The 26,135-nt window shown below is 30.7% G+C and overlaps 5 protein-coding genes across 20 annotated transcripts; 4 read left to right on the forward strand and 1 right to left on the reverse strand.

The window, feature by feature from the left end:
- Nucleotides 1-1,696: 1,696 nt before the first annotated feature.
- LOC148238593 (erlin-1-like) lies at nucleotides 1,697-5,455 on the forward strand. Of its 2 annotated transcripts, XM_088195604.1 has the most exons (6): nucleotides 1,713-1,766; nucleotides 1,835-2,005; nucleotides 3,595-3,784; nucleotides 3,922-4,073; nucleotides 4,144-4,296; nucleotides 4,362-5,455. In XM_088195604.1, the coding sequence occupies exons 2-6, from the start codon at nucleotides 1,898-1,900 to the stop codon at nucleotides 4,707-4,709; spliced, it is 951 nt and encodes a 316-aa protein (XP_088051730.1). In that variant the 5' UTR covers nucleotides 1,713-1,766; nucleotides 1,835-1,897; the 3' UTR covers nucleotides 4,710-5,455. The 2 variants fall into 2 exon arrangements, with proteins under 2 accessions (XP_088051721.1, XP_088051730.1); XM_088195595.1 differs by having other exon boundaries at nucleotides 1,697-2,005.
- A 57-nt stretch (nucleotides 5,456-5,512) lies between these two features.
- Nucleotides 5,513-7,611, reverse strand: eEF1beta (elongation factor 1-beta). Its single transcript, XM_088195649.1, has 3 exons — nucleotides 7,456-7,611; nucleotides 7,060-7,321; nucleotides 5,513-5,907 (listed from the first exon to the last, which is right to left on the reverse strand). The coding sequence occupies exons 1-3, from the start codon at nucleotides 7,545-7,547 to the stop codon at nucleotides 5,563-5,565; spliced, it is 699 nt and encodes a 232-aa protein (XP_088051775.1). The 5' UTR covers nucleotides 7,548-7,611; the 3' UTR covers nucleotides 5,513-5,562.
- Nucleotides 7,612-8,649: 1,038 nt separating this feature from the next.
- On the forward strand, nucleotides 8,650-11,025 carry LOC148238595 (uncharacterized). Of its 5 annotated transcripts, XM_088195421.1 has the most exons (6): nucleotides 8,650-8,729; nucleotides 8,908-8,972; nucleotides 9,040-9,106; nucleotides 9,168-9,238; nucleotides 9,302-9,335; nucleotides 9,411-11,025. In XM_088195421.1, exons 1-6 carry the CDS (start codon nucleotides 8,711-8,713, stop codon nucleotides 10,532-10,534), a joined length of 1,380 nt encoding a protein of 459 aa, XP_088051547.1. In that variant the 5' UTR covers nucleotides 8,650-8,710; the 3' UTR covers nucleotides 10,535-11,025. The 5 variants fall into 5 exon arrangements, with proteins under 5 accessions (XP_088051547.1, XP_088051527.1, XP_088051538.1 ...); XM_088195401.1 differs by having other exon boundaries at nucleotides 9,302-11,025; XM_088195412.1 differs by having other exon boundaries at nucleotides 9,046-9,106; nucleotides 9,302-11,025.
- A 1,415-nt stretch (nucleotides 11,026-12,440) lies between these two features.
- On the forward strand, nucleotides 12,441-14,893 carry LOC148238596 (uncharacterized). 4 transcript variants are annotated; one of them, XM_088195228.1, is made up of 5 exons: nucleotides 12,441-12,541; nucleotides 12,756-12,811; nucleotides 12,873-12,948; nucleotides 13,024-13,124; nucleotides 13,194-14,893. In XM_088195228.1, the coding sequence occupies exons 1-5, from the start codon at nucleotides 12,514-12,516 to the stop codon at nucleotides 14,739-14,741; spliced, it is 1,809 nt and encodes a 602-aa protein (XP_088051354.1). In that variant the 5' UTR covers nucleotides 12,441-12,513; the 3' UTR covers nucleotides 14,742-14,893. The 4 variants fall into 4 exon arrangements, with proteins under 4 accessions (XP_088051354.1, XP_088051363.1, XP_088051380.1 ...); XM_088195237.1 differs by having other exon boundaries at nucleotides 13,024-13,118; XM_088195254.1 differs by having other exon boundaries at nucleotides 13,024-13,114.
- Nucleotides 14,894-16,479: 1,586 nt separating this feature from the next.
- On the forward strand, nucleotides 16,480-23,585 carry LOC148238597 (uncharacterized). Of its 8 annotated transcripts, none has more exons than XM_088195156.1 (9): nucleotides 16,490-16,619; nucleotides 16,828-16,883; nucleotides 16,946-17,021; nucleotides 17,095-17,189; nucleotides 17,265-17,586; nucleotides 21,808-21,863; nucleotides 21,922-21,997; nucleotides 22,077-22,171; nucleotides 22,247-23,585. In XM_088195156.1, exons 1-9 carry the CDS (start codon nucleotides 16,592-16,594, stop codon nucleotides 23,375-23,377), a joined length of 1,935 nt encoding a protein of 644 aa, XP_088051282.1. In that variant the 5' UTR covers nucleotides 16,490-16,591; the 3' UTR covers nucleotides 23,378-23,585. The 8 variants fall into 8 exon arrangements, 6 of the variants coding, with proteins under 6 accessions (XP_088051307.1, XP_088051282.1, XP_088051318.1 ...); XM_088195148.1 differs by having other exon boundaries at nucleotides 16,498-16,619; nucleotides 17,095-17,195; XM_088195171.1 differs by having other exon boundaries at nucleotides 16,508-16,619; nucleotides 17,095-17,195; nucleotides 17,265-17,418.
- Nucleotides 23,586-26,135: the final 2,550 nt, after the last annotated feature.

The raw sequence follows: 26,135 nt of genomic DNA on the forward strand, positions 1-26,135 counted from the left end.
TTGCACCGTACGTTACGTAACAGTACCTTTATTAAGTATATTTTTTATGGAACGTTTAAAAAGAAAATATTCAAACAGCAATAAGTGTTTCACTGGTCCTTCGAGACCAATAAGACGCTCTTCCTACGAAGGGCAATGTTAGCTGTAATTCGATTAAAAGAAAACCCCAGACTTTTCTCGCTGGAAAAGTTTGTTGTTTTTTGTCGGAATTTAAATGCCAATAGGGCCAATGGAAAATTTTCTTTAAGAACCATTTTCGAATTTTTTCGAGGAATCGAGAAGATATTGATACTGTGTTAAATAGAATCAAATAGCACCATCGTTCGGAGTAAATGGTGACCCCGATTAGAGTAATAGGCACCCCCGGTGATCGCTTGCATGCGATGTATAAATGTTATAGTAAATGTGTATTATTCAGTAATAATATTTTTACTAGTGAAGTCAAAATTAATTTTCAACAGTAGATATATATTTCAAATAACGAAAATATAATTTAACTAATAGGCGCTAGTGAAATTATATATATGCTACTCTAAAATGTCTATAAAACTCAATTTCACAATTGTGAAACGTCCATAAGTAATTCAAACCCAATCATAACCTCATGAATTAACCAATCCCAACTTGACTTAATGAAAGTTCTAAAACTAATTATAGTTTTAGAACTTTCATTAGGTTAAATCGAAAATATAAACTAAGCCAACTTATCTATCAGAAGAAAATAAGCAGAAATGTCGCATCTCGCATATTGCTCCATAGTTTGACTGCACTTCGATTTTACACTATGTTTTGAAAATATGATAGCTATCCTTGCCGATATTACTATGGACTTCTAATATGAGACTATTGGGCAAAGTATATTCAAACTTAATTTTGGTCAATAAGAGAGCGCAAAAATAATTATTAATTTTCAGAAATCAAAAATCCACGTTAAAAGCAATAAAATCGTGTCGGCGCCGTTACTGTGGGAACGTTCCCACTGCGACGACGACGGCACGATTTTTTGCTTTTGACATCTAAGAAAGGATAATTGTTTTTGCGTTCTCCTATTGGTCAAAATTCGGTTTAGATATGCTTCATTCGATTCTTGCTTATTGTAAGTCGTAATATTGTTATAAAAAGTGTAGATAACCGAGCGTTTTCATTGCGACGGCGACGACATGTTTTAATTGCTTTTGCCATGGATTTTAAACAGGTACGTCATTGGAGAAGAAAGGTGGAGAAATTACCCCCCCCCCTTAAATTTGGTTAGAATAATGGATATCATTTAATGAAATATATCGAATCTTAATGAAATCGAAATATTGAAAAAAAACGACCACTGACTGATTGGAAAAAGTTAAAATGTCCCTAAAAATGGAACCAGAAGTTGATTGTTTTAACATTCAAATTTAATTAACCAAAATAGGATGGAATTATTACATCACAACAATACACCCTCTACGTTTTACGAAATTGTTCCTTCAGATTCATGTAAAATACAAATAATTCGATGTTTTAATTGAAATTAATAATTTATGGGATATGGAAGGTAATTCATATTATTTTTCATTTAGGTTGGTAAGGTTATTTTTATATAAATGTCATTAAAATAATTTGTGTTTATTTAAAGGAATAATAACAAAAAAAAATAGCCGTCTATAATAGAAAAATACGTTTCTCTTATTTTATTGATTTTAATCGATTGTCAAACGTCACTTTCTTAATGCGCGAAATATTTGACGTTACGACCAAAAGTAGGCTAGCCGGCTTTTCTTCTTCAGCACGTACGTGTTCTTACAGTTGCGTTATAGCTTAAAATAATTGCAACCACGCTTAAATAATCATTACACAGCACATAAGGGACGAATTTCTCCGTTTTTTGACTGATACGTGAAGAAATTTCAGCAAAATAATCATGTTCGAACAGCAATCTGTGATTGCTTTCATTATCATATGCTTCGGCATCGCGATGAACTTTTCTCTGCACAAACTGAACGAAGGATACGTCGGAGTGTACTTTAGGGTAAGATTCATAATAATTTTTTCCTCAGACGTTCCCTTCGATCCTGGGAATTAAATACAATAAGGTAAGGTGACCAGACGTACTCATATGGTAAAGATTATCCTCCTCAATTGTTTTGACCTTGAACAAAAATTTCTCCTTTGATCTCAAAAAAATTTACTTGAAAAAAAAAATTTCGCACCATTTGAACCCTTGAACAAAAATAGCTCTCTGCGGAAATTTGTCTTAAAACAAAAATTTACAGGATGGTCTTGAATATAAAATTGAAGTTTTTCAAAATGACCTTTTTTTAACTCTCGCAACAATTTTTCCTTTGTCCTCGATCAAAAATTTACAATATGGCATTTTTATTTTTAGTGTCCTTTGCTATTTTCATAATCTGGTCACCTTAAATACTGTCAGCATGATGAACTGGTCTATCTACATTTGAGACAGTATAACCATTAAATATGAGGATGAATATTGTCGCCATTTAATATTTTTTGCATATTTCCTCTTTGTCTATTAATAGCTTTAACCTTTGGGGTCAAATTTAACTACCTCATTATAACCTTTGTTGTCAACATTTATTTTAAGTTTAGTAAAATCAGATATTTTGGGCACTGACTATAATGATTTATAAATTGACTTTGTTTATTAGTTGGTAGATAACTACATTTGAACCATTCAAAGGCAAAAGTGATTATCTAGCCTAAATTGGATTTTTCAGGAATTAAATTAAATTTGTCATTTGAAGCTTTGGGTCATTGCAAATAATTACTTTTGTTATTGTGAGTAGATCTGTTGATGAACCCTGAACTATTGTAAAATTATAGGTACACCAAAGTCTCGTATAATACGGTTTTATATAACACTATTTTGATATAACACGGTTGATGAATTGTGGCATATTTTTTTACACGTTTTATATGACACGGTTTCAGAAAAAACAACAATTAAAAATTAATTAACATGTTTGATTTATATGCATATGGATCGCGAATTTAACTGTTACACAAGCTTTAAAAATATTCTATTCGAAATTGTATCGATATGGTCTCTGCATCCATTAAAGAAATACATCAATCAACTTTAAATTCTTGCTGGAAAAAGCTGTGGCCAGAAGTAGTCCCTGGAGAAAATATTGTACCACAAATAGAAGATGAATACAAAAGTATAATTAACATTTGTCGTGGTATTAGTGGAGAAGGATTTCATGATATGAATATTCAAGATATCGGAGAAATATTGGAAGATAGTACGTTGAACAAAAAGCAGTTAGCAGTTGTTTAAATAATAATACACGATCACATGCAGTGCAAGGAGCGATCTAAGACAAAATCAATGAAACAAGAGATTGCAATGTTAAAGTATAGCTCTTTATCACAACTATTTCAAGCTCTTATTATACCCGCGTCATGTTTCATAAATTATTATTTAATTTACATAGCACATAAGCACTTTTTTCATTGCAATATATTAGCAAAGATTCCCACAATTTTTTTTTCAATAAGTATTACTGAATTACTTTGAAAGATAAATTTTTCATTTGTCGTTTATGTAATGCCAGTGGACTGCTAAGTGTTAACAAATATATTTTTTATTTTAAGGGTGGAGCACTTTTACCGATCACTAGCGAGCCCGGCTTCCACATGAAGATTCCATACTTGACGACCTTTAAAGCCATTCAAGTCACTCTTCAAACAGACGAAGTCACAAACGTTCCGTGCGGAACCAGCAGTGGCGTCATGATCTACTTTGATAGAATAGAAGTCGTCAATAAGTTAGATCCGAAATCAGGTACATATTTATCGATAATCACAGAAAGCCATTTAATTTGAAATCTATAGTTTGGTAAAAAAAATTAGAAATAACTTCAAAAGATTTGCAAACCGAAAAAATTATATTTCTGTTTATAATTTATTGTTTTATTTTAGTTCTGGATATAGTACGTAACTACACAGCCGATTACGATAAAACTTTGATTTTCAACAAAGTTCATCATGAATTGAATCAATTTTGCAGCGTTCACTCGTTGCATGAAGTTTACATCAATTTATTTGATCAAATAGACGAGAATCTGAAGAAGGTTATTTACATTTTTTATTAAGAATAGTGTTTTAGTTTGAATTATTATCATTTAAGAATAAATATTTTAGGCGTTGCAAATGGATTTGACAGAAATGGCACCGGGTCTTATGATCCAGGCGGTCAGAGTTACTAAGCCGAAGATCCCCGAACTGATCAAAAAGAACTACGAGCTGATGGAAGCCGAAAACACTAAATTACTCATTGCAGCGCAGCATCAAAAGGTATAATCATAATAATATATCGAATCAGTCTGTTCATATTTTATCGATCCGTTTACTAATTGTAGGTGGTTAATAAAGAAGCGGAGACGGATCGCTTGAGGGCTATAATAATGGCAGAGAAAGAAGCGCAAGTGGCGAAGATACAATACGAGCAGAAGATAATGGAGAAAGAGTCTTTCAAGAAGATGGAACATATCGAAGACTCGATTCATATGGCTAAAGAGAAAACTAAAGCCGATTCGTTGTATTATCACGCCGAAAGAGAAGCTATGGCAAATAAATTGCTTTTGACCAAAGATTATCTAGAGTTGAAAAAGTACGAATACGTATCGGCAAATAATAAAATGTACTTCGGAAGCGACATTCCAAAAATGTTTGTCACCGGTGAAGATGCCAAAAAAATATTAGTGTAAAAATATGAGTTTCATTAAATTCTTAAAAAGGCAAAATATATAATATGATTATATGACCTTGCTGAATGAGAAACTTTTATATCGGTAAATACTACTTTTAAATTTTATATTTATTTGCATCACTGATCTGTAACTTTTTCTTAATTAATTTAGTTTGACGATCGGTTATAGATGTAAACGGTGTTTATTTATTATTACGGTTCACAGAAGCTATTAGTGATTATAAAGTCATCAAAGCTGGCGTGATAATAAGCACAATACATTGTACAAGATTTTTGCCACAAAATTGAGATAACTCTATCTACATATAGAATTACATGCGGATTCCAGCTGTACCTCTATTTTTTAATTACAATAAACTGCATTTTTATGATAGATTTTTAAGTAGACTTAAATTTAATTAATTATTGTAAGTCATTAGCGTTAGCAATATACTATCTTATATTCTACTTGCATCCTCAAGTTGCCATATCAGATATATTCATTGCTCAATTTAAAAATTAAATAATTCGATAAATATAATTTTTATATTTCAACTAGCTAAGGTTAATTATGTCCATACATAAAGGAGATTTCATTAAATATATGGTCATTAACAGTATAAACTGAGAAGTATATCTCGGCATGTAAAAAGTAGAAACCCTACATTAATTAATGTTTATTGTCACTAGTCATAACATTAGAAGTTTCGATGTATGTATTTCATTCTGTAACATGGTATTAAAATAAATCAACTCAAAATTGTTCTTATATATTTAATTTGGGAGAGGAAGATGTTTTCGGATGCATAAAAACGATAAAAATTATGTAAAACTTATATTTTAAGAGTGAGAACTTATGAAACAGACAAGATTTAAATCTTGTTGAACGCCGCAATGTCGACCGATTGTACAAAATCTTCGAACTCTTGAATGGTTTCGGAGAGAAGGTCCACAGACACTTTGTCGTCTTCGACAATGCACATAATCTGCAATTTCTTGATTCCGTAACCTACGGGCACTAGCTTTGACGCGCCCCAGACGAGACCGTCCATTACGATGGTTCTGACTGTCTTCTCCATCTCGCCCATGTCGGTTTCGTCGTCCCAAGGCTTCACATCCAAGACGATCGAGGATTTTGCTATGAGGGCGGGTTTCGTTGACTTTTTACTAGCGTAGTCCTTTAATCTTTGTTCCCTGATCGCTGCTGCTTGAGCGTCCTGAAAATTAAAACGAATACATCGTGTAAATATTTGCAAAAATATTCTTTAGATAAATAAATAATATAAAATCGGCTGTAGAAGATTTTATGATGAAATCTTTATTTATCAATTGTTTATAGCTTAACTTTAATTGGCTTTACTCTCAATTGATTTTCAAGAAATTGAATTCTAGACAAGAAGCGGCAACTCGAGTTAGTTATCTAGTGGCACATTTAATAGCAAAAGCTGGAAAGCTATTCACTAACAAAGAAATAATCAAGCAATTCATGATCGAAACAGCAGAAGAAATAAGTTCAGATAAAGCTACTTTATTCAATCAAATAAGTTTGTCTGGGTACACTGTCGTGAAGAATAGACGATATTGGCAAAAACATATCTCAGGTGACTGAAGCTATTAATGATTATTATGAATGATATATCAAGATGATTATTTTTATATTTGATATCGTGTATGAACATGTTTCAAATGTAATGTTTTAAGGAAGTAACAAAGTAAACCTGAACAGAAGTTGTTAGTCTCTAGAGCTATAGTGCTATAAAAAGTACATTGGTGGTCTGTAAAGCTTCTCAATGGGTTCTAATATATGATATAACCCGGTGGCAGGACGAAAGCTGGCCCACGATATTTAGATTTTGATCAATTTAATCGAACAATTAAATTAAAATAAAATTAATCAATATTAAAATTATTCGCGCATTTCATTTTCCATTCCATTATGTTAAATTATTGTATATTCCGCCTTGCTAAGTGAAAACATCTTATAATTTATACACTAAAAATTGAGAGAAGAGCTGTTGCACACGTGCATCATAATTGTATTTGCTTTAGCTGCATGAAAAGATTTTTTTTTAAATATTATTGTAGCGATACGTACAAAAGTCTTTCTAACAATCATACATTTAAAGTAGATTTTGGTATTTCTTAGATAATTATTTTTAAAATGTGTGGATAGAAAAATATTTATTTTCTCTGTACAGCAATAATGTCATTTCAGATTTCAAAATGATTTATTTTTGGTTATTTCACTATTTTCATTTGGCATATAAAAGGCTCTAACAAAAATTCGATTAGAATAAATAGTAAGTTACTGATTCTGAAATAATCAATCGCCACTGATATGATATAGAAACGTAGTTATATAATTTTACCTCTTCTTCGTCAGAGCCGAATAAATCTAGATCATCGTCATCAGCCGGCGCTGCAGCAGCCGCCGCTTTTGCGGGTACGGGGCACACTGCAGGTTTGATAGAGCAGGCCGTCGCCGTCGCCGTCGGTTTAGCGGGACAGGACATGGCTGGACAGGCGTTATACGAAGAGATGTTATTAAACCAGCGAGTCGTATTAACGCCGAGACCCTTCGAAGCTCCGACTTCTTTGAAAGCCTTGAAGTCATCTTCGGTAGGTTGGTACCTGAAAGTAGAGCAAACAGATTATATATAGCTGGCGTTTTAAATCGATTTTTTCGATATTTTCTACACTATTTTCTCTATATATAGATAGAAGGAGTTGTATAGGTTATGAAGCGTGGCGAAGGATCGCGTTACCCGGAAACGAAGCTGAAGTCCCTGAGGTGTTCCTCGAGTTTCCTCAGACCGTCTTTGTCATTTTGGAATTTGAACACAGCGGCGGAAGCCATTTTAACGTCAGCTGGGAATCAAGCGATCGGGAACGACGAGCCGGCTCAGTGTTGCCACACCAAAGGACGAGAGACGTGGAAAAACTGGAGCGCTTCGTTGCGGTGGCCACCCTGATTCGTCAAATTTCAATTTTTATATTATTATTTTTTTTATACACTCATTCATCAAACATGTGTTTGCTATATTTATTTACACTTATTTCTTTATACAATTGTAAATATTTATTCATATATATTTTTGTATTGTATTTAGGTCTAACATATGGTTAATTGCTACTTGTTAAGAATATCGGCGCCACACTTCCTCCGCTGCGATTGGCCCAACGGCTACAATAATATTACATAAATATGTTTTAAAATTTAGAACTTAGCTTTTATTGCCGCGCGCGTATTTATTCTCCAAATATCTCACATATGAACGCAAAAAGTGTACTCCTATTGAAAAAATAATATCGCTAAGAGAAAAAATCTGGTCCCGGGTGTGTACCCATGTGCAAACGACATTTCTAACAAAATAATTTTACGAAATTTATGAGCTAAATTATCAACTTGGGTTCATTGCTGTTTCTATTATTCATTAATGACATAGAAACAGCATTAAATCGTTATTTTTTTATTGTATGCAGATGACTTGTTGCGTCGTGCTAATTAACAAGTATCAAAACTAACACATTTCTCCGTGTGTGCTATATTTATTTGCACTTTTAATTTCATGTTTAAATTAGTTTTTTAATTATATTTCTTTATATAGTTATAAACATTTATTAAGTTTTATAATTATAAGCCACCTTTAGGACGCCATAAGTACAATGAAGGTAAAGCGTAATTGCCTTTGCAACGATGTTACGATTTTTAAAATTAATTTTATCATTTTGAAGTTTAATAAGAATTAAATAATTATCCAATTATTACGTTACAACAATATTCTGTTAATTTCTAATACAAATATACTGAATTTAAATATTGAATAATTTCTACTGTTGTCAATATACGTTAATTTATTTATTTTTTAAATAACTAATGCTTTTTATTATTAAATAATGTGGGTGTTTTGTTAATAAATATGTTATAAGTTTTTCTGTCATGCTTGATAGTTCACGTATTTGGGTCAAAGATTATTATTTACGCTTTTGACGTTTGCCGATAACCTGACGCTGATTGCAATGGCGTTTATCAGAACAAGTAACATTTATTTGTTTTATTGTTTTCCTGATCACAATTCCATGAAAATCACATATGTTAAAAAAAGATCATCAATTAGAAACGAAGTATTTTGTATTTTCATCAATAACATACGATTTACTCACTCGTCACTAAATGATTTACTATTTTCTTGTAGTATTAAACTCAATTTTTACAGAAGCTGACATAGAAAACGACGATGAAACATTTGCTTCCGTTGACACGGTTCAATGTAAAATCGAGGTAATGAAACGTTATATATAACATTTGCTATTGCATGTGTGTTTATTTATTGTGTTTTTTTTTCAAGTTTCAGAATATAAAATGCGAATACGATAGCAGTGAAACTACGCACATAGACGACGTGTTCGAAATAGGTCTGTTATACATAACAACGCTATACTTTTACATTTTAAATATTTTAATTATTGATTTTAGAAATGCACGATGTTAAAGATATACTGAAAGCTAATATTATTGATGTGGACCAAATTGACAACTCTACTAATGTAATAGCCTATAATGTATTTCAATACCAACAAGTAATCGAACGAACACTATTTCAATTTCAGAAACCAGAGAAAAAGAAATGTATTAGGGTTCAAGGTAAGCAAGTTGGTTCTTATGAAAATGAGTGTATCCAATGTGGGAAAGTGTTCAATACTAAAAAATGTTTTACAGTACATATGCTTACTCATAGTGAAATTCGTGACTTTAAATGTGAAAAATGTGGTAAAGCATTCACAACTAAAAACTATCTAACAAAACATACGCATACTCATAACGATGTGCGTGATTTTGAATGTGAAAAATGTGGAAAAGCATTCACAATAAAATATAATCTTTCAAAACATATGCAAATTCATAACGATATTCGTGAACTAAAATGTAAAACATGTGGAAAAGCATTAAAATCTAAATTCACTCTGTCGCAACATATGCTAACTCATAGCGATGTTCGTGATTTTGAATGTAAAAAATGTGGAAAAGCATTCATAACTAAAAATAGTCTTTCAAAACATATGCTAATTCATAATAGTGTTGGTGACTTTGAATGTCAAAAATGTAGAAAAATATTTACTACTATAACCATTCTTTCACGACATATTCAAACTCATAGTGATATTCGTGGCTTTAAATGTAAAAAGTGCGGAAAATCATTCATAACTAAAAACAGTCTTACAAAACATATTCGAACTCATAGCGATGTTCGTAATTATGGATGTGAATTGTGTGGGAAATCTTTCAAATATAAAGAAGTGCTTTCACTACATGTGCAAACTCACAGAGATATTCGTGGTTATGAATGTGAAACATGTGGAAAAGCATTCAAATATAAAAACATACTTTCGCAACATATGCAAACTCATAGAGATGCGTTTGACTTTGAATGTGAAAAATGTGGAAAAGCATATAAATATAAAAACTTACTTTCACAACATATGCGTTCCCATAGAGATGTTCGTGATTTTGAATGTGAAAAATGTGGAAAGAAATTTACAACTAAAGTTATTCTTTTACGACATCTTCAAACTCATAGCGATGTTCTTGACTTTAAATGTAAAATATGTGGAAAAGCATATAAATATAAAAATTCACTTTCACAACATGTGTTAGCCCATAGAGATATTCGTAACTTTGAATGTGAAAAATGTGGAAAAACATTTACAACCAAAGTTATTCTTTCACGACATATTCAAATTCATAGCGACGTTCGTGATTTTAAATGTGAAACATGTGGAAAAAGTTACAAAACTAAATATGATCTTTCACGACATAGCAAAACTCATAGTGATGCACTTTAAAATAAATATCTATAATACTTTTATACCATATTGCTTTTGGATGTGATAAATGTCGAAAACCATTCAAATATAACGTCAACTGAAGTATATCCAATGCTGTCAGTCTAATTTCGGAACAATGAGTTTCCGATATATACACCCATACCTCGATTTATGCGGTTTCACTCTTAATGCAATAAAAAAATTGCTGTTAAATTTCAACGAGACTTAAAAATTATTTGCGGGTAGTAACAATGAATTTACAAGGATTTAAAAAAAATAAAACGCAAAAATGAATAACAGATTATTGTATTAGGGTAAATACAGAAGAATCTTCTGCTAGATATGACTGATAATAATGATTTTGAACCAATTTAAGGAAACAACAGGTTAGATTATAAAACAGCAGCGACGAAGAGAAATATTAAAATTGCTATTCCGTTATAAGTTATGTACATATTATAAAGAATTGTTTAGTAATATTTTAACAAATAAATAATATTTTTACCACACTGATATTTTTTGTATTCATATACAAGATTTTACATGTTTGTGTTCGCATTACCTAAACTGAATCCTAATGAAATCGAAATATTAAAAAAACAGCCACTGACTGGCCCACTTTTTTTGCACACTTTTAGTACAGCTTTTGCCCAACTGAAAAATAGCTGAAATAATTTCCCTAAATGTAAATAAAAAATTCTCGAATTATCTCGCAAAGAAAAACCTCGAATCTATTTCGAAAATGTTTTTTGAAGTACGTCATTTCAGTGAAATCATACTAGAATACATTTTCACCAACAGATATATATTTTGATCAGTGAAAATATAATATATCTGGCGGGTCCTAGTAAAATTATATAATTTCTACTTTTCCATAAGTAGTAATACACATTTACATTTATATTTTTCAGTGAAGTTATATTTTCAATAATGTAGTCAGAATACATTTTCATGTTAGTGAAATTAAAGGCTGCTCTAAAATGTCTGAAACGTAATTTGACAGTTGCGTCAATTTTAAACCCAAACATAACATAATAAAAGTTTTATAACTAATAATAATTTAAGAACTTTCATTAGGTAAAACAGGGACCCCTTAAATTTGTTCTGAAAAATACATATCATTTAATGAAATACCATGAATTTTAATGAAATGGAAATATTATCCCATTAGAAAGGACGTTATTTTTATGAAAAGTAATTTTACAATATTATTCTCCAAAATCTCCATCAACAGATACAACATTATTCTATCGATCTGGCAAGTTTTTAATCCCACATTGGTAAAAACTGACTAGTTGTTAGTTAAAACATTCGGAAAGAAATGTTTTAACTTCACTAACAATATTAATTATTTTACCATCTAAATTACGTTGTAGAGACTTCAATCAATAGTAATCTGATGGTGCTATAACGGAAGAATATGGAGGGTAAGCAACAGTTCTCCATCCGAGAGCATTCATTTTTTCTCACGTGATTCTCGCAGTCTGAGGCAGGCGCGTCGCCTTTTTCTCGTCGCCCAGTGTGTGTGGAACCCACACGCCTTGTTTCTACGCCTTCCCATTATTTTTTAAACTTTTTTGAATGCTAGACCATAAATACATGCTTATAATTTTAAGAACCTATTAGAGGGTGGGTCGTGAGAGATCGCCTCCCCCTCCCCCCCATGTATTTGCCCTTGACTGTTTCGGTCCCAACACAAATACTACTGACTGGAATTTTTTAGTGTTACTGATAAAAAAAGTTATCGCAGCTTTAGAAAAGAAACTGAGGATGTTTGTATATTTTATTTCTAAAGTTAATTATATATTTTTTATATTATCATAATCTTGTAAATGATAGATAATATATTATAATATAAATAAATTAATTGAAATTTCCGAACGCTATTTGACTTGATACTAGCGCATGCGCAAAAGGAGTCCTTGTGTGTAGAATGTAACCGTGAGAAGCTCATTGCTATTGACATCTGTCATTGGTTTTCGACAACGAACTTCGCAATGGCGTTGCCGCAATTTTTCAAAACCGGTATTGTGCTAATGACATTTTGATTTTTTCTGGTCTGTTACTATGGTGCGTAATCCCAATCTAGACAGATTCTGATATAATGAAATGGAGGATTATGTTTCTCTATGTGTACAAAAACCTTCCCCGAAAGTGTTTCAAATCCTTCCCGAAGTGTTTAGTGATTGAAGAGGACCTAATTAGTTCCTCCTTTTAAATTTCAATTAAACTTTTGCAGAACCAGATATCGAAAATGAGAAAAAAACATTTGATTCACTTGACTGTAAAGTTAAGGTAATTCGAATGTAATATGTAATCATGTAGTATGTTAAATTTTTACAAATATATTTTCCAGCATTTTGTAAAACGTGAATATGATGAAAGCTGTGAAGATTCATTTATAGATGGCGTAAACGACATGTTCGAAACAGGTTCGAAATACTTACTAATATGGCATTCTATCACGCTTAAATTTATTTTAATTATTGACTGTTACATGATTTCAGAAATGCATGATGTTAAAGATAATATACTTAGGATGAATACGAACGGTGTAGAAACTTTATCTAATCAGCATTCTAATGCGGATGTGGCAATGCAAGTAATAGTAAAATTGTTTTCTACTTGTGTGTAATTAAATATTTAAAAGATCTAAAATATATTATAAAAATTTTAGAAGCAGGAACGGGGAAAATCTGCTTTTGACATGGATGCCGATTCTAATAAATTTGATTGTAACAAATGTGGAAAATCATTTAAATTTCAAATGAGTCTTTTAAAACATATGATAACTCATAGCAATGCTTGTAATTTTGAATGTGAAAAATGTGGTAAAGCATCTAAATCTAAAATTGCACTTTCAAAACATATGAAAATTCATAGCGATGTTCGTAGCTTTGAATGTAACGAATGTGGAAAAGCATTCAGGCGTAAAAACGACTATTCAACACATATGGTAACTCATAGCGATGATCGTAATTTCGATTGTTTAAAATGTGGAAAAGCATACAAAACGAAAAGAAAGCTTACAATTCATATGGAAACTCATAATGATACTCGTGATTTTGAATGTAACGAATGTGGTAAAGCATTCAAAACTAAAAACACGCTTACAATACATATTAAATTTCATAATAATGCTCGTGAGTTTAAATGTATCGAATGTAAAAAATTATTCCGAACTAAATCCCATCTTTCAACACACATGATATCTCATAGCAATGTTCGTAACTTTGAGTGTGAAAAATGTGGTAAAGCGTTTAAGTCAAAAAATGCACTTTCATCACATATAAAAACTCATATTGAAATTCGTGACTTTGATTCTAAAATATTTTCTAAAGCATTAAAAACTAAGAACACTTTTTTTTTACCTATAATATTTGATAACAATGCTCGTTACTTTGAATGTAACGAATGTGGAAAATCGTATAAATTTAAATGTCGACTTTCAAAACATATGTTAACTCATAGCAATGTTCGGAAGTTTGAATGTGAAAAATGCGGTAAAGCATTTAAATCCATTGATGCACTTTCATCGCATATACAAATTCATAACGATGCACGTGACTTTGAATGTTTAAAATGTGGAAAATCATACAAAATGAAAAAAAAGCTTTCGATTCATATGATAACTCATAATGATGTTGGTGATTTAGAATGTAATGAATGTGGAAAAGTATTTAAAACTAAATACACACTTTCATTACATATGAAATTCCATAACAATGCTCTTGAATTTGAATGTTTCGAATGTAGAAAATCATTTCAAACCAATGCCCATCTTTCAACACATATGCTAACTCATATCAACGCTCGTTACTTTGAATGTGAAAAGTGTGGTAAAGCTTTAAAATCTAAAAATACACTCTCGTCACATATGAAAACTCATAACAATGTTCGTGATGTTAAATGTTTACAATGTGGAAAAGCATTCAATTATAAAATGAGTCTTTCAGCGCACATGGTAACTCATAGTGATGCTCGTAACTTTGCATGTGAAAAATGTGGTAAAACATTTAAATCTAAAAATGCACTTTCAACACATGTGAAAACTCATAACAGTGCACGTGACTTTGAATGTTTAAAATGTGGAAAAGCATTTAATACTAAAAGAACACTTGATGCACATATGAAAATCCATAACAATACTCTTGATATTGATCTTTCTTCTCATATGAACACCCATAATGACGCAGATATCTTTGAATGTGAAAATGCAATATAACAAAGGCAATCTTATTTGAAAAATTAACAGAAGCATGCCTGGGATTAAAAATAAACTTTCTTGACATTTAAAACATATTGATACTCGTAACGTTAAATGTTTAATTCATATTAGAATGTAAATAGTGTACGAAATAAAGGCATAGAATTATATTTTGATAGTTTTCTCATTTTCAGAGGAGTCATATAGTCATTTCAGGAAGTGTGGTAAAAAAAAGTATTTTTTCAAATAAAATTAGCTAAGATTGTATAATAAATAAAGTACAGTCAAACACTTAACGTTTGGATCGAATAAATACATAATTTGATATGTAAAAGTTTTGTGCAAATTCTATGAACATATATATTGGATCCCCTTAGTTGTTTGATTTGTAAGGAATTGAAAATATTGAACCTGCCATTGCTCTATATTTACCAAAACAGGCTTCAAGATAATTTTTGAATTTTACTTGGAAATAAATACTTGAAATTTAATAATGCCTTGCAATATTCATATGATTTCAAATACACCAAATAACACACGACGTCATTGCGATTTTTGGCCGATGGTTGAGGAGTAAACACGCGCACAACGATAAAAACTAAGCTTTAATTTTTAAAACGTTGTTGGCCACTTACGTAGTCGTTAGGGCCAAGCGCAGTGAAGATGTTCATAACCATTGATTTATGAGTGTGGCATCGATATTCTTAATAACGAGTTCTAAGCATCTTATTATTTTACTGCGATTAAACCTCGACATTTTACTTAGGAAAGCATTAAGTTTATGAGTAAAATATTTTAAACGATTATGTTCCGTGACTAAATGAATATTGACATTTTATTTATGAAAACTTTTTCGAGTTTATGTTAAGCTTTCCTTTTTTGTGACGTGTAACTAGTACATGTTGCTTCAAATAATTTAAATATCTATATACATATAATAAATTCTAGATTGGGATCTTAAGTATTCTTCCGAGATATTATTATATATTAAATAAGATGATAATAATAATAGGCACAGCAGAAATATTTTGACAAAATGTGGGATAAATTCACTAATTTTAAAATGCATTTTTGTAAACAGATTATTTATTATTTCGATATACTTTCACATTTAAAGCATTTTGGTCAGCGTATAATAAATAATTAATGTGTTTACTAATTTACGACTGATTCAGTTTTTTGGTATTTTTAAAAATGTTTATATAATATTCAAAATAAATTATTAAATAAAAAAATAATAACGGCAAATAAAGGTTGAAATCACGCAACTAAAAATAACTGTCGCTTAGGCGACACTGAACGACAAGACCTGCAATCCCATTTTAAAACTCAAGTAAGCAATACAAACAACAAATGCTTTTGTTTAGTTTTCAAAATTACCGTTAAAACAACCTGCTGAAATATTTTGGTCAGACTTTGTACTTGTAAAGAGTTACACGCCATTTTAAAGGGTGTCCCATTATTATAACCATTACTGTATATAAAGGCATGAACAAAATATATCAAGGAAACCAAGTAGTGATTGACATAGTACAATGCACCACCACATAATTGTGAGTTGGTGCCCCTTTATATTTTTTATTTTATGAGAAGGAGGTTAAGGGAAATAATAATTCATAATTAATATTTACAATTTTTTGCTGCGAAATACAAAAAATTAACTGCGAGAAATCTTACAAATTTATTTCTTAGGTAAAATTGAAAATTGTATTTTTATATATGATAAAATGAAATATTTATATTAATAAATTGTACGAGTTTCCGAACGCGAACAGACCTTATGATTGCGCATGCGCATAATACATTTTTGTGTGAAAATGGATTAAGCTTTTGACATCTGTCAGTGGCAATCGACGCCTATCGTTACAATGGCTTCGCCGATAATTTTCAAAACCGGTATTATGCTAATGATATTTTGCTTTTTTCTGGTCTGTTACTATGGGTCGAAATCCCAAATTAGACAGAAACTAATATAATAAAATAGAGGACTACTATTCTTTATGTGTATTAAAACCTTTTCTGAAAGTGTTTCAAATCCTTCTGTGTTTAGTGTTTCGTGATTGGAGAGGCCCAAATTAGTTAACCTTAAATTATTTTTTTGCAGAACCAGATATCAAAATTGAGAAAGAAACATTTGATTCACTTGACTGTAAAGTTGAGGTAATTTTAATGTATTGTATAACTATGTAGTATATAACATTTAAAACAATTTTTTTTTTTAGGTATGTGTAAAACGTGAATATGATGAGAGCTGTGAAGATACATATATAGACAATGTAGACGACATGTTCGAAACAGGTTCGAAATATTTAATAATACGGGATTCTATTAAATTTTATTTATTTATATATTGATAATTACATGATTTCAGAAATGCACGACGTTAAAGATAATATACTTAAAACGAATACGAACAGTGTGGACATTTTATTTAACCAATATTCAAATGCCGATGTGGCAACGCAAGTAATGGTTAGATAGTTTTTTTTATTTCTATGTAATTAAATATTTAAAAATCTAAAAATATAATTAAACTTTTAGAAGCGAGAAAAGGAACAACATGTTGTTGACACGAAAGTCCGTTCTTATAAATTTGAATGTAACATATGTGGAAAGGCATTCAAATTTAAATTCAGACTTTCACAGCATATGGTATCTCATAGCGATGATCGAAACTTCGATTGTGAAAAATGTGGTAAAGCATTTAAATCTAAAAATGCACTCTCGAAACATATGAAAATTCATAACAACGCTCGTGACTTTGAATGTATTAAATGTCAAAAAGCATTTAATTCTAATCGTAGTCTTTCAGTACATATGGTAACTCATAGTGATGATCGTAACTTTGAATGTGAAAAATGTGGTAAAGCATTTAAATATAAAAGTGTACTTTTAACACATAAGAAAACTCATTCCGATGCTCGTGACTTTAAATGTATCGAATGTGGAAAATTATTCCACACTAATTCCCAACTTTTAACACATATAATAACTCATAGTGATACTTGTAGCTTTAAATGTGAAAAATGTGGTAAAGTATTTAAATATAAATACGCGCTTTCATCACATATGAAGATTCATGATGATGCTCGTTATTTTGAATGTAACGAATGTGGAAAATCATTTCATTTTAAATTTCGACTCGTTAAACATATAATAACTCATAGCGATGCTCGTAACTTTAAATGTGAAATATGCGGTAAAGCATTTAAATCTAAAAATGCACTCCCGGAACACATGAAAATTCATAACAATGCTCGTGACTTTGAATGTTGTAAATGTCTAAAAGCGTTCAATTCTAAACGTAGTCTTTCAGTCCATATGGTCACTCATAGTGATGTTCGTAACTTTGAATGTAACGAATGTGGAAAATCATTTCAATTTAAATTTAGACTTGTGAAACATATGATAACTCATAGCGATACTCGTAATTTTAAGTGTGAAATATGTAGTAAAGCATTTAAATATAAATATGTACTTTCATCACATATGAAGACTCATAAAGATATTTGTGTCTTTGAATATAACGAATCTGGATAATCATGTTTATTTAAAAAATGTCAATAATGCACTAAAAAATAAAGTAGTGATAATAATACAGGCGGCCCTCGACATTCGCATATAATTGGTTCCTGAAAATGTGTGCGAATGTTGAATGTACGAAAGTCGTTAATTCTTTTGCAGCATCTTTATCCGCATCAGCCGATTCTACAGTAAATTTAATATTATGAAAAGAATACCTCATTTTAAAATTGTAAAACCAACCGTTACTTGCCAGAAAAACCGTGTTAAAATATTTTTTTAATCTATCCTTCCAATCTTTGTGCAAACTAAGAGCTTTTGCTTGAATAATTGAAATGCTCAGACATCTTTTTGATGTTGGTCATCGATCTACAATGATAAAGATTTTCCATTTCATCCATGTTTTTTTTTTGCTGTGTTTTTTGGAAACATATCATTAAAGATTGTGGAAATATATCTTTATTTTCCACATTTTTGAACGTCTTCTTTAATTATATTTTTATTTTGCAAAATTGAACATATCGTAGACCTGTTTGTATTATACGAACGTCCGATTGAAGCAAAAGATTCACCGCTATCAGAACGTTTTTAAAAAAAAAATTGTTTTTTTTTAAATGTTCGAAATAGCGAATTGTACGAAAGTCGATCGGGCTTTAATAAAAAAATGACAACAGGAGCAGTATTTTTGGATATAGCCAAAGCGTTTGACAAAGTATACCATGATGGTATACTATTTAAACTTATAAAATACAAATTTCCATCTGAACTGGTCAAAATAATTGAATCTTTTCTTAAAAATAGAACCTTTAAAATTAAATTGGAAAACCATTTATCGAGTCCGAGACCTATTCTGGCAGGCGTTCCGCAGGGATCAATTCTGGGTCCATTATATTTACAATTTTTACTAGCGACTTTCCCTCCAAGCCATATAAAAAAGTAATTACTGCCCTATTCGCGGATGATACCGCCATTTTATGCTCTTATAAAAACCCCCATCGTGCAATAATTCATCTTCAAAACAAACTCAACACTATTCAAAAGTGGTTCGATAAGTGGCTAATAACAGCAAATCACAACAAAAGCGTCGCTGTAATGTTTAATCGCAGGAGAAAACACGCTTATGCTAATAATAATCTCTCTAAATTAAAAATGTACGATAAAAGCCTCGAATGGCAAAATTCAGCCAAATACTTAGGATTAACTCTGGACTCCAAATTAACATGGAAATCCCATATAAATAACATAACTTCAAGAGTCAAAACAACTCGTGCTCGTCTATATTCATTATTAAACAGAAAGAGCAAACTAAATGTAAAAAACAAACTGCTCCTTTACAAATCGATCATCCGACCAGTTATTTCATATGCCTCCCCCGTCTGGGGAGGTATACTTAGTCGTAATTATTCGAAATCACTACAAACGCAACAAAATATTGCGCTAAGAATGGCGACAAATGCCCAATGGTTTGTCCGAAACTCAAATATACATAAAGATTTAAAAATAGACACTTTACGCGATTATTTCGATAAACTTAAAGTAAATTACCGTGACAGAAATAAAAATCATTCTAACCCATTAGTTAAAAACCATAATAAGGTAACATGAATATTTGTAAAAAAAGTGCTAGCTAACGTAATAAGAAACAAAGTTTTTTTTTTTTTTTTACTTTTTTTTTTTTTTTGCCCTAAAAATAAATAAATAAAAGTGAGAACCAATTAATAGATACCCAGGTAAATGGCTTTGGCCAGGAACTGGAAAAAAATAAATATTAGACACTACGAAAGTCGAGGGCCGCCTGTAATATTTATTGCAATTTATTACTTCTAATATGTTACCATATTACAATTGATCAGAAAAATGCAGCTCATTTAATGAAATACTACGGCCAACTTTTGTCCCCCCCCCCTCTACCTGAAAAAAGCTAAAATTACGTCTCTGATAAATGTTAGATCTAGAATAATCGTTTCGATTATTCTAGATCTAACATTTATCAGAGATTATTTTAATAATAAACATTATTATAGAATATTCTAAAATAACTTTTTACTATTGTATCCTTCAAAGTTTGAGGAACATAAATGAAATAATTAAAAATTGCCACCTTGTTGAGTTCGCCCTTAATACTTACATTTAGTGAGTAATAAAATTATCAAGAAATTACAAAAAAAAATAGCACTAAAATTGTATTTTAACTACATTTTCTTTATATATTTTAATGAATGTAAATATATTATAAAAATATAATAAAATAACGATATCGAATATTGTATATTTCTGTAGCTGAACAAATCATGTTTGCTCAAGATGACTCAAATCACTTTTCGTTCTAATATGTCTTAATTACTTTTCTACCTTATGTATTTTTTGAGTCGCTTTATAAGTCGTCGCATTATTCTCTCATTGCTTCTGAAAGAATATAAGCAATAAGAATTATATATATCACTTGGAAACTAAACACAATACTCCTACTCAATAATCCATAAATGCATAAACCATAAACCATAACTCATAAATTGTGTTTTATCCCACTTCCTATTTTCAAACATATTTGGCAGCGCAGCGAAAAATTGTTGAAGTTAATTTATTTTAGAAAATGTATTATACCAAACAGCGAAAATATGCTTATAAAAACATGAAATATGTAGAAATAAAAAGAGTATTTAACAAAAAAATGCAATGGACTCAGAATTAATAATATGTCATCGAAATTTTAATTTATCAATTTTTTTTTAACCTTCATGTACATATATCTCATATTATGTACATATATTATATAATATAGCACTTTTAATATTGATATAAAGCGTGGTTTCAAGAATTTGGTATACAAATATAAAGTATGACTGTAAAATTGATCATATTTAATCAAATATACAAGAAGTTAGTCAGGTAAAAAAAAAATTTATTATCGTATTTGTAAAAGGACTTATAACAGGCGTCACTCGTTAATGTTATTAAACTGCAAACTTATTTTCAAATTATATAAAATTTTAACTCTAAAATTTACGTATTTTGTCCAAATAAGGTGACCAGACATCCTTTGAGGAGAATTGTCTTTACCTCAAATTATGTTCTTCTTTGTCCACCTTGAACAAAAATTTTTAGTGTCCTCATTTGATATGAAAAATCCAGAAATACAAAATATACATTTGCGCAGTAATGTGGGAATGGTCATTCTTGTGTTAGGATCAAACACGCACGTGAGATAAATTGCCAGTAGTAAAGAAATTGATTTTTGGTTTAACTTTTAAGTATAAAAAGTTAAGCGTCCGGTATTCGTACGCCCGCTAGCTGGGGTACTCACATATGTGCATGATACTTCTTGTGTGAAAGAAGTATTCGCAAGAATACCATTGCTATTGACATCTATCAACGGCAATCAAAGCAATTTTTCAAAACCAGTATTATATAAATGATATTATGTTGACGTAATGCGCCGTAACTCTTTGATTTTTATGGCCTGTGTCTCGAAAGCTTCACTTCCTTCTCTGAAATATTATTTCAAATTGACTGGAGAGTCCAAATTAGTATTTCCTTTAAATTTTTATCTTCGTCTTTGCAGAACCAGATATCGAACATGACAAAGAAACAATTGATTCGCCTGACTGCAAAGTTAAGGTAAATAGATTGTTATATGTGACAACATAGAATGTAACATTTCTAAAAAAAATTCTAGTTTCTTGTAAAACGCGAATATAATGAAAGCTGTGAAGATACATATATAGACGACAAAGATCACATGTTGGAAATAGGTTCGACATACTTAATAATACATTCTGCATTCTGTTACATTTCAATATATTTTAATTATCGATTGTTATGTGATTTCAGAAATGCACGACGTTAAAGATAATATACGTAAAATGAATAAGATCGGTGCGGACATTTTATCTAATCAACATTCAAATGCCGATGTGGCAACGCAAGTAATAGTTAAATAGTTTATTATTTCTATGTAATTAAATATTTAAAAGATCTAAAAAACATGATTAAAATTTTAGAAGCAAGAATGGGAAAAACCTGCTTTTGACATAAACATCGATTCTTATAAATTTGAATGTAACATATGTGGAGAGGCATTTAAATTTAAATTTAGACTTTCACGGCATATGGTTACACATAACAATGGTAAATACCCTGAATGTGAAAAATGCAATAAAACTTTTAAATCTAGAGATATACTTTCAAAACATATGCAAACTCATAGCAATGCTCGTGACTTTGAATGTGACGAATGTGGAAAATCATTCCGACGTAAAAGTGACCTTTCAACACACATGATGACTCATAGCAATGTCTGCAACTTTGAATGTGGAAAATGTGGTAAAGCAATAAAATATAAAAAATCACTTTTATTACATATGAGAACTCATAACAACGCTTGTGACTATGTGTGTATCGAATGTAGAAAATCATTTCAAACTAAAGCTCATCTTACAACACATATGATAACTCATAGTGATGTTCGTAACTTTAAATGTGAAAAATGTGGTAAAGCGTTTAAATTTAAAAATACACTTTCATCACATATTAAAACTCATAATGATGCTTTTGACTCTGATTCTAACACATTTGAAACTAAAAAGTCACCTTCATTTCATATGAAATTTGATATCAATCCTCATCACTTTAATTGTAATGAATGTGGAAAATCATATCAATTTAAATCTCGACTTTCAAATCATATGATAACTCATAGCGATGCTCGTAAATTTGAATGTGCAAAATGTGGTAAATCGTTTAAATCTAAAAATGCACTCTCAGTACATATGAAAATTCATAATGATACTCGTGACTTTGAATGTTTAAAATGTGGAAAGGCATACAAAATGAAAAGAAATCTTTCAATTCATATGCAAACTCATAACGATGCCCGTGATTTTAAATGTTACAGTTGTGGTAAATCATTTAAAACTAGAAACAAGCTTTCATTACATTTAAAATTTCATAACACAGCTTGTGCCTTTGAATGTGACGAATGTGGAAAATCATTCCGATGTAAAAGCTTACATTTAATACATATGGTAACTCATAGCGACGCCCGTAACTTTGAATGCTTAAAATGTGGTAAAACATACAAATATAAGAAAACACTTGCATTACATATGAAAACTCATAATGAAGGGCCATAATGCCATTTTTTTTTATACAAAATTGAAAGATACAGGAAAATATAAAAAAAAGGGTGACGTGTGAAATATGTCGATTATCAAGAAATGGACGGGACATTTGAAACCGCCTGACAGGAATTAGACGATAACGTAGTTATGAATATATATATTTTATGTAATATAATCCTTACCTGGCTCTCTGTTTTTAAATTATATTTTTTCTGTATTATTAGTGTTTTATTTATTATTCAACTATCTAATTCAATCCTGTTCTCAGCAATCATGTGAATTGTATGTTTTTGTTTTTATCTACTGACTTTTGAGAACAAATAGATTAGAATCTAGAGTTTAAAAACTATAGGAAGACCTCACAAGTAAATGAACATGTTCAAAACAATTACAAAGTACTTGAGATCTAGATCAGGCCTCGGCAACCTTTTTTGGCTGCGGGGAAAATAATTAAAATGTGACTATTAAAAAAAATATTCGGGTCAGTGAATATTTTTGGTCCTAACAAACATATATGTGGTCTAGTCGTGACATCGTAACACGTTAAAAAAAATGATATTTGCAGAACTGAAATGGGTCACTTGAAATCACCAAACGGGTCACTTGGTGACCCGCGGGTCATAGGTTGCCGAGCCCTGATCTAGATCATCATTTTCTTTACCTTTATGCTGCATTATAATAAAGTTTACCTTTATTATAATGCACACAGACACTAACATTTCTCATTATTATTAGTAATAATTATAAAAAAATCAATTAAAATAGTATTTAATGAAGATGATGAACCTGGTATAGTGTTACAAATTTACCCATATTAAGCTATGTCAATTATATGCAGGTTCCACTCTAATAAAAATGACTGGAAATATTACAATCATATCCGTTTCGAGTAAGTAAATAAAGAGCGATGCAATTCTAGGGTTAAAAGTATTCTTTTAAAACCACACGTCTAAACTTACCATCAAGATCGCAACGTACCAACTCGTCCAGGAGAATTATATATTCCGCGACAATTAATATAATTTTATTTTATATATGCGGTTTTTTCTACTTTTAATAAATATTGCTGCTCCTAAGCTTAGCTTTGAGAGACGGTCCCTCCGGAGATGGATAAAGTTAAGACACATTTATAATTACGTGTGGTTCGACTAAGTTTCGGTGTTTTTGTGCTTATGAATCTATACCTCTAGTTGTATCAGATTCCACGTCAATATTTTGATTTCCTTTTTAGAATGGAACATATTATTTCATTATCATCAAAATGATTTTTATTTTACTGACGCACTTGTCAGCCTGGCCTTGAATCTCCTAGAGCATGATCCGTATCATACATAGATATGCAATCGACATAACATCTGGAGAAAGCTTCTCATGCTGTCTTTGTTGATGTAGCTGCATAGTGCGACAGGCGTTTTATTTTAAGGTGACCAGATTATGAAAATATCAAAGGACACTAAGAATAAAAAGGGCTTCTCGAAAACTTTGGTTTGTCGAAGACAAATTGCTGCGAGAGCTAAAAAAATGTCATTTCAGACATTTTTGTTTGAGGAGGACAAAGGAGGAGAAATTGCTGTGGTAGCTAAAAAAAGTTATTTCGGAAATTTAAATTTATTTGCGGATGCTGCAGGAGATAAAAAACATCACCTCGGACATTTTTGTTCAAGGAGGACAAAGTTTTTGAGGACTTCTGCTCGCCTTATTTGTTTAAATGCTGGTTTTGTTGGTCTTTAACGTCGACTTTCGCGTTATCTTAGTCACTTGGACGGTGAGTACTAGTCTTTTCAGATCAGCTGCAACTTATCCTCCTTGGCGTCGTTTGTGGAAACAGTGCTAGAAGCGTGTCGGCCCTTTAGACCCTCCATCTCGAAGTTCAAGCAATGTGCATTGCACCGATACATTACATTTTCTGGTGGTGGTGAGGTTAATTGACTTTGTTACCGTCTGTAGGTAAGCCCCTTTTACTTCTATAATGACAGGTAAGTCTCTTAAATGTTTTTTTATCGATTATCGGATAGCTTGCTGTCAGTGATATTTTACCCGCTATTATAAATCAATACTGTCATAAATACCTACGTATAAGCAATACAAAAACAATTCATTTAAATATATGTCACTTATGCGTTTATAAAAAATACCGCCCATCAAATATACTTTTATTTAAATAAATTTAAAGCGAAAATGAAATTTTTCTTTAACTAATAAATATTTTTAAATGGTTTGGCGTAGTTTGCATTGTGGACTTGACCTAATGAAAGTTCTAAAACTTTAATTAGTTTTATAACTTTTATCAGGTTAGGTTTGGGTTTGAACAGTAGAAGAACGTTTCGCAACTGTCAAAGTAAGTTTCATAGATATTTTAGAGCAGCATATTAGTATCTATCAATTAAATTATATTTTCGCTAATCTACTGGTGAAAATGTATTTGGACTTCACTGAAAAATACACATTCACTGTATTTATACATCACATGTAAATAAATAATGATATGGAAAAGTTTAAATCTTATAATTTTACTAGCACATTCCATATAAATTATATTTTCACTGGTAAAAATATATATCTACCATCGAAAATGTATTTGATATGATTTCATTGAAATAGATCTCCTCACTTTTTTAAGGATAACCCGAGAATTTCTGGTATATATTCAGGTACGTCATTTTAGCTTTTTCCAGGGAGCGGGGCAAAAGTTGGCCAGTCAGTGGTCGTTTTTTTAATATTTCAATTTTATTGAGTCATAGTATTTCATTAAATGACATGTATTTTTCCG

This window comes from Plectrocnemia conspersa, unplaced genomic scaffold, assembly GCF_051122295.1.
Source record: "Plectrocnemia conspersa isolate PC_06_02 unplaced genomic scaffold, ASM5112229v1 ptg000001l, whole genome shotgun sequence".
NCBI lineage: Eukaryota > Metazoa > Arthropoda > Insecta > Trichoptera > Polycentropodidae > Plectrocnemia > Plectrocnemia conspersa.

Coding starts and splice junctions, on each gene's coding strand:
- LOC148238593 (XM_088195595.1), top strand. CDS start 1,898: ATGTTCGAACAGCAATCTGTGATTGCTTTCATTATCATATGCTTCGGC. Junction 3,785..3,921: donor TAAGTTAGATCCGAAATCAG/GTACATATTTAT, acceptor GTTTTATTTTAG/TTCTGGATATAGTACGTAAC. Junction 4,297..4,361: donor TTGCAGCGCAGCATCAAAAG/GTATAATCATAA, acceptor TACTAATTGTAG/GTGGTTAATAAAGAAGCGGA.
- eEF1beta (XM_088195649.1), bottom strand. CDS start 7,547: ATGGCTTCCGCCGCTGTGTTCAAATTCCAAAATGACAAAGACGGTCTG. Junction 7,322..7,455: donor GACTTCAGCTTCGTTTCCGG/GTAACGCGATCC, acceptor CTCTACTTTCAG/GTACCAACCTACCGAAGATG. Junction 5,908..7,059: donor TCGGCTCTGACGAAGAAGAG/GTAAAATTATAT, acceptor TTTAATTTTCAG/GACGCTCAAGCAGCAGCGAT.
- LOC148238595 (XM_088195401.1), top strand. Junction 8,973..9,039: donor CGGTTCAATGTAAAATCGAG/GTAATGAAACGT, acceptor TTTTTTTTCAAG/TTTCAGAATATAAAATGCGA. Junction 9,239..9,301: donor AAATTGACAACTCTACTAAT/GTAATAGCCTAT, acceptor TTTCAATTTCAG/AAACCAGAGAAAAAGAAATG.
- LOC148238596 (XM_088195228.1), top strand. CDS start 12,514: ATGGCGTTGCCGCAATTTTTCAAAACCG. Junction 12,542..12,755: donor GCCGCAATTTTTCAAAACCG/GTATTGTGCTAA, acceptor AAACTTTTGCAG/AACCAGATATCGAAAATGAG. Junction 12,949..13,023: donor AAACGACATGTTCGAAACAG/GTTCGAAATACT, acceptor ACATGATTTCAG/AAATGCATGATGTTAAAGAT.
- LOC148238597 (XM_088195148.1), top strand. CDS start 16,592: ATGGCTTCGCCGATAATTTTCAAAACCG. Junction 17,587..21,807: donor CTTTGAATGTGAAAAATGTG/GTAAAGCATTTA, acceptor TCGTCTTTGCAG/AACCAGATATCGAACATGAC. Junction 21,998..22,076: donor AGATCACATGTTGGAAATAG/GTTCGACATACT, acceptor ATGTGATTTCAG/AAATGCACGACGTTAAAGAT.